General features: G+C 43.8%; 1 protein-coding gene across 3 annotated transcripts; it reads right to left on the bottom strand.

Moving 5' to 3' along the window:
* Positions 1 to 4238: 4238 nt before the first annotated feature.
* On the bottom strand, positions 4239 to 6786 carry FBXO48 (F-box protein 48). 3 transcript variants are annotated; one of them, XM_040553174.1, is made up of 3 exons: positions 6698 to 6786; positions 5993 to 6329; positions 4239 to 4594 (listed from the first exon to the last, which is right to left on the bottom strand). In XM_040553174.1, exons 2-3 carry the CDS (start codon positions 6293 to 6295, stop codon positions 4433 to 4435), a joined length of 465 nt encoding a protein of 154 aa, XP_040409108.1. In that variant the 5' UTR covers positions 6296 to 6329; positions 6698 to 6786; the 3' UTR covers positions 4239 to 4432. The 3 variants fall into 3 exon arrangements, with proteins under 3 accessions (XP_040409108.1, XP_040409109.1, XP_040409107.1); XM_040553175.1 differs by having other exon boundaries at positions 6659 to 6768; XM_040553173.1 differs by lacking the exon at positions 6698 to 6786 and adding an exon at positions 6437 to 6603.
* Between the last annotated feature and the right edge of the window lie 7 nt (positions 6787 to 6793).

Raw genomic sequence — 6793 nt, forward strand, 5'->3', positions numbered from 1 at the left:
TATTTTTCTTTTTTTTAAAGAACTACACATGAAAACCAGCACATGTGGTTCTAACAGTTTTTTTTAAATGTGGATCAAAAAAAAGCTTATGTTGCACCTGATTTGCATACTCCTGCAGGCTGGTTTTTATACACACAAACCTGCTTTGTAAATGAATGGCTGTTGAAAGTTGGTGGCAGTGATGAACAGGACAATTCTTAGGAGCTAGAGGGGACTGCAAGTAACTCTACTGGTATATAGAAATGTCCTCCTAGTTTTCATCTTGATACGTCCCCCTGAGTTTTGCTGTCCCTGACCTCTCCCCTTCTCACCCTTCTACCCACAGTTGTAGCTTGTGTTTTTTTTGGCTTACCAGAATAATAGAAGTGGGACTGGCCACTTACCCTGAGGCCTGAGAAAAAAACACCACCAAATAATTCTTAGGGTTGTTTAATGATCTGAAGCCCCTGCGAGCCTCAGCTTTAAGTACAGTGGGTGATTTTGTCCAAGCTTTTTGGGGCAGACTTTTCTGAACAAGCAGTACCATGAGAAACAACTGCAAAGTGTCAGGACGCTCTTGAGAATCTGAAACCAGAGATCCAAATTAACGTCAGGGATGGAAGGGTTCAGGACGGGGGTCAGCTGCTTCAGTGCATAAGATCTGTGAGAAATGCGATGAAGGCATAATGATGGGTGGATTTAAGCTTCGCTGCTCTGTCTTCAGATGGGATAACTCATTTGGGACCTTCCAGAGGCGAACATGATAAAGATATGAAACGCTATTGCCTGCCTATTTGGAGAAACATTTCTCCTGACAAAATTCACTTAAAAATCTTATTGGTCTAATGAAGAAAAGTCCGTGTTAATTAAATGTAATGGTGCTTTCTTTTTCAATTAGTCTGAGTGTTAATGCCAGTGGCCCTAAGCCACATCCTGCACCATGATGAAATAAAGCCACACTTATGGCTCCTCCCTCCAGAAATGGAGCACTGCAGTAGTGAGTAGTTGCAGAGGAGGTTCTAAAACCACAGACATTTTGGAAATACAGAAATAAAATATTTACCTCAGAGGACCTCAGATTCAGCTTTGATGCTGGGTATTTTGATGTTAAGCTGCGTGCAGCAGCTGGAGACGTTGTGCAGTGGAGAACCTGTCTTTTCATCCTAGAAACCAGGCTGGTTTGAGTTGGGGTGCTGGGGGAGGATGTAGTATTTGCTCTGCACGCAGACTTCACGTGCTCTCTCAGAAAGCCTCTTCTGTGGGAAAGATTGGAGGGCAGGACGATGAAAGGCAGTAAGGCCGTGTGGCTAAGAGGATGCCTGGGTGACGGGTGCCTGCGGCATCCTTCTGCAGCTGAAATCTCAGAGTAGCGGGGTGGTGTGAGTGGTGTATTTCAGGGAAGGTAGGTGGTGTATGCTAAAATACAACTTTCCACTTCCTCAGAAGCTATGGGTAAAAGAGCTTGGTACTGAAGCAGAAAAAAGGCTTCACCAGCCACCTAGGTGTGAGGATAGCTGGTGCATGTCCAGCTGGCCTGTGCAGGAGTAGACTTAGCAGCTGAGAATGCCCTCTGGGGAGGGATACCTAAGCATTAGCACTAGTTTAAGCATTTTTGCTTGGAGCTAGGAGGGTGAAGAGGCAGGGAGGAATGACAGCTGGTGGTGTAGGAAATGCTGCTGCTTGGAGCTATGGATGCTGCTGGGGTGTGTTTAAAGGAAAGGGTGTGTTCAGCCTCTAGTTGGGCTGAAAGCTGAGTAGGTGGTATGAGGGCAAGTAGGGGAAGACCAAAACTGATTGAAGAAGACCAAAACAGATTAAACAAAATCTCAGGAGGGAATTAAAACCTCCCTTAAGAGGGGAGAGGAAGCAAGCTTATTTTCATGAGAACTCATGCTTACTGAAAGAAAAGCATGTAGGAGATGTTCATGAGAAGTTTACACTATTGCTACTCCATGTTGAAAGATCTAGGCCTTGTCTAAGTGCATAGCTGAGTGCTTAACTCCTAACGTGTTTAGAGAGGTACGGCCACCTGGTTTGGACAGAGATGGAGGCACGATGGATACTGGTAATTCCTGAGCTTGTAAGAGAATGGGGAAAAAGCTACAGCTAAGCGCATGCTCTGTGTTGGGGTTTGTACCAGAATAATTCTTCTATTTTAAAAATGTATATTTGTCTCAGGATACAAAAACTGATAGCTGATGTGTAGGGAAGGGACAGGAAGGAGGTGGTGATAAATAGCTGGGAGCCGAGGGGGCTGGGTGAGGAGAAAGGTGAGAGACTATTGTGCACTTCTGTATTACGATTAATAACTTGAGGTGATGAGAATGTACTGCTAGCATTATTCGTAATTTATATGCACCTTTTTCATTTCTGGCTCTCTTGAAGTTAGGGACATGGTGAGCAGGGAGTAAGGCAGCAGTGTAAGAATTTTTTTTTTTAAAACTGGGGTAACTAGCTATAGTCTTAGAGCAGAATAGCTAAAAATAAAGGAAGCAGTGTTCACAGTTCATTGAACTTTGCACTACACCCACTGTACTTAGCTCCAAATTACACTTTAGCGATGGTGGTAGTGTGAACTTTGAGCGTTGAACCCATTATGGTTAATGCTGCAGTCATCCCATGAGAACAGCATCACCTCTTTAGGCAGAAAAGAGAGAGGCTATGCATCTTATAAAACTTGCAGCAAGTGTCCACTGTTACATTACCTTATCCAGTCATCACATACCATGCAATGTTGTTGACAAGAATGGTGTCTCACTTAGACGTTTTTTTTACTGATGATTTAGAAAAGTCACTGCTTATGAATTGAAAAAGCTTTTTTTAATGGGGAAAATACAGGAAGCTGAGGGAAGTGGAACAGTTTTAGTGAACTCTGAATGTTCCAAACTAGAAAGGGAATCAAATAATATATTGTTCTTGGAAGCATTTTAAAACTACCCGCTTCACTTGGCTGTTCTGCTCTTCTTTGGCCTTGGTAAGGGCACCTACAAGAAATAGACTGTGAGCCTAGACTCTTACAAGAAAGGGGGATAAAAATAAGTTTTCACTAGATAGTCTGCAGTGGTGAAATAACCGTGAGAAAATAAATACACGGAAATTGTAAAGGGTTTTGAACTGTTGGGTTGTCTAAGTACCACCGTTAAAAAACAGTATTGGATCTTAACCCAGAGGACGATGGCATTTATTTTTCCCTGAGCTAAACTGCTCTACTGCTCCATCTAGTGTTACTGCGCCCTACTAATGGAAGAGTTGGACCTTGCTTCAGTAATCCTTGCATCTAGCATAAGGGCTGGATCTAGAGCTAGTGAACCTCGAGTTCTCAGCAGGATGCTTGTTTGTGTGTTACCAGAAAGTCTTTTGCAAAAGTCTGCAGTAGTAAATTTGATTTTTTTTTCATATTAACTAAGTTTCATGAGCATGATAGAATTTTCTATGTAAAATTGGTCCTAGGTTGGTCACTGAATTTTATAGGAATACCTAAACCAATATGGACTCTTCCACTGTTTTCTAGTTACTCTTCAGTGCAAAATGTAGGTAGGGAAAGGTGACGTGACATTTAAACCAAATTGTAATAAACTGCTTTTGTAGTTTTTTTTTTTTTATGCTAAGTAATGTGATAGGCATATCTTTTCCTAGCAGCAATTCTTAAAGTCAGTGGCAGAAATCAGTGCTGCTAAAGCAGATAAGTGTGATGGAAGATCCTAATGCAGAAAAAGATAAGTTTCTGAATGTTTTAACTATGTGAGATACCCTGACTACAAACAAAGTTGACTTACTATGTTTAAAGTCAAAAAATTTTTTTTTATTCCCTATCACATTGTTATGTAAGTGAAAAAAATGCATAGCTAATGACAGCAAGGCTGTTCATTAAGTGGCTGCTTCAGTCCTACCTGTTGCTTCAATCTTTGAGTCCTAATTCAGAAGTTCTAGAGCTGGGTAATAGAAACGCGGTGCTGCGAAGCACCAATGCGTCAATCTGTGCAGGCTCAGAAAAGCTCTGTGCAGGCTCTGTCCCTTGATACAGACCCTGGGGATGTATCAGCTGAGGTGGCTGCCTACTCCTTTCCAATGTCTGGATTTGTCCTCCTCCCAGCCTTCCTTTATGGAATGCCATGTTGTGCTGCTGACATGATATACTGAAACACTTTTTTTTAAAAAAAAGTTTTTTTTCCAAAAGAAGTGCAAACTGAAAGTACATTCAACATATTTTCAATAATACAGCAGAATATAAAACTTACAAACATAAAATTACGACTGAATAGTCTTATTTAGAATTTTACTTTTTGTATCAGTCAGTCTAATAAAGTGCACATAAAAAGTATATCTCTTTTCTTCAGAAAAGTTTTCATCACATGCTTGCAAACACAACTAATTTAAACGGCAACATATTTACAGTTTGGCTGTCCATGAGTTGATGTAAGGTTCTTGAGTTGCAAGAAACTGCACTGGCTTCTCATCTCTCTAGTTCTGCTTCCAGGATTTCTCCCCACGTGTCAACATCCATCGGATACATGCTTTTCTCTGGCAAGTTGTTTTGTGAGTGAATGTTACTGTATTTCCCACTCAGCCATTCTTGTTTTACTTTGCTTTTCCAGTAGTTTCTTAGTAATGTGATCTGATGGAAAAACAGACAGCAAAAATCTTGGAAGTAAACCAATTCAAGCTGCACTCAATACGAGTAAGTTTTACATTGGAAGAGTAGTGCCAGCAAAAGGATTTGGAACATGTCTCTGGTACCTGGATGCTAAGCCCAGAAAGCTGTACTGCTGCCAACAAGTAGACTTTAGTCTACTTCTATCTTTCTATCCTAAGTTAGGTAGAGAGTCACTTCTTGCCTCAATTCTTGGAGGGTGAAGATGATGGGGAAATGAAAACCCTAAACAGGAATTAATTTTCCTCCTTACTCTTTAAAAGAAATGGCTTCCACTTTCTCTTCCTGTTTAGGTTGTTTATGACCTTTACCTCTTGCTTGGGCTATTAATGAAGGCTGGATTGGTTCTTCTACTGAGCCAGCCTTTTAGTGCAAGAAAATGCTAGCTTGGTGTATTTGTTGGAGGGGGATTTGTAATAGATGCAAAATAGAAAACCAGAGGGGAGCCCTTTGGAAACTGTTGTGCAAGAGAGGAAAGGTACATTTGGAGGGCAACTGTTCCCTGCTCAAGGGAGGGAGTGTGAGAGTCCTGAATTTTTTTTTGCTCTTCTTCACAAATCCCCTGTTCCTCCACTTGAAAATGCCCCAGCTAAATTGAGGTGGGGATCACCCTTTAGCTAGCTCAGAGAAGTAGCCATTGCTTCCCTGATCTACTTCAGTTTGTAGGCTGGACTGAACAGTGACAGATCCTTCCAGTATGTTGAGCTCCTCTTGCTTCAGAGAAGCTGTAACTAGGAGCGTGTATGCGTGTGTCGGGGGGAAGAATTCTAAACAAACTTCACCCAGCTCCTGCTAGCTCCTTGTTTCCTGTCTTCCTACCCCGGATTCTTTCTCCCGGTTGCACATTGCTTAAAATGTATTGAGGCAAAGCTATCTGTAATGTATCTGCAGGAAATCATTCTTCACAAGCAGACTTACTCCAATGAAATATAACTAGAGAATGTATACTGGCACACAGGCTATGTGCTTTTCTCTCCCTCTGCCCCTGTGTATTAGGATTTGGGCATTCTCCCATGTTAGGGCTACTCAGACTTTCTGATGGAATGAACAGACCCCAGTGTTGAGGTTATGCATACCAGCTGGATCACCCTGCTGGGATGGGCAGCTTTGGGGCCTTGAGGAATACACAGAATATGTTGAGTGGGCCAAGGGTGGTTCTGGGTAGCAAACAGGATGAAGGAAATGGGAAACTTATTTGTGTTTAACCAGGCTTCTAGTTGTTTGATTTCACTACTAAGCCACATTGGCATTACAGGGGTTCCCCAAGCATCTTGGACAAATAAGAAATACTTATTTGTATGTCTCTATTATTAATCCCAGAGGCTTCTGAGTTGCCAGCACTGTCACTCATATTAAATTTACCTTCCATGAGTATCCATTGCCTCGATCGCAATCAATCTCTCGCTGACAGACAGCTCTCACAGTCAAACAGTGATTTTTCCACAAACAGTCATTATTGTCAATAGCTTGATTCCAGCTCCTGCATGTCATCGCAGCGTTACACAGGCTGCAAATATCGAGCTCACTGAATATCTGCAAGCTGACTTCGGGAGGCAGAAGGGCTACGAAGTCATCGGGACTCTCCCTTTTTCTCTTGTCAGGAGGAAGGCTGGCTGGCACCCCACAAGGTAACGGCTGCTTGTTCCTCTTGGGCGTCTTCTGCATGCTTTTGACCTCTCGCCAAATCCAGTGGGTATGCCTGATAAGGAAAGCATAACAATTAACGAGCAGCCGCTGTGGAATGACCAATGTTGCCCTGATGCCACAACAAACGCCACCAGCCCCCACTGCGGGCCGCCTCGTCACTCTTCCAGCAGCCGCACGCGGGCAGGCAGGGGACCAGCCGGCCGCTTCGGCACGTTTCGGCCCATTTTGGCGATGGCGTCACGCTGGGGAGGCTTTCTGAGGGCAAACCGCCCGGCTTTTGCCGGTTTTTGCAGCCCTTTTTTGCCCCTCCTGCCCACGGCGGCGCTGAGGGGCCGGTAACGCTCGCTGCCGACCGTTGGCTACCCTCTCCCCGCCCCATACCTGCCCGTGCGCCGCGGCTCCCCGGTTGTTTTTAAATACCTCCACCATCAGCCCCTTGCCGGTGCTCTCCCCAGGCGCTGCGCGCATGCGCGCGGCGCTTTACCCCCCCCCCCATGCATGCTGGGGATCGTAGTT

This window comes from Cygnus olor, chromosome 3, assembly GCF_009769625.2.
Source record: "Cygnus olor isolate bCygOlo1 chromosome 3, bCygOlo1.pri.v2, whole genome shotgun sequence".
In the NCBI taxonomy this organism is placed as follows: domain Eukaryota; kingdom Metazoa; phylum Chordata; class Aves; order Anseriformes; family Anatidae; genus Cygnus; species Cygnus olor.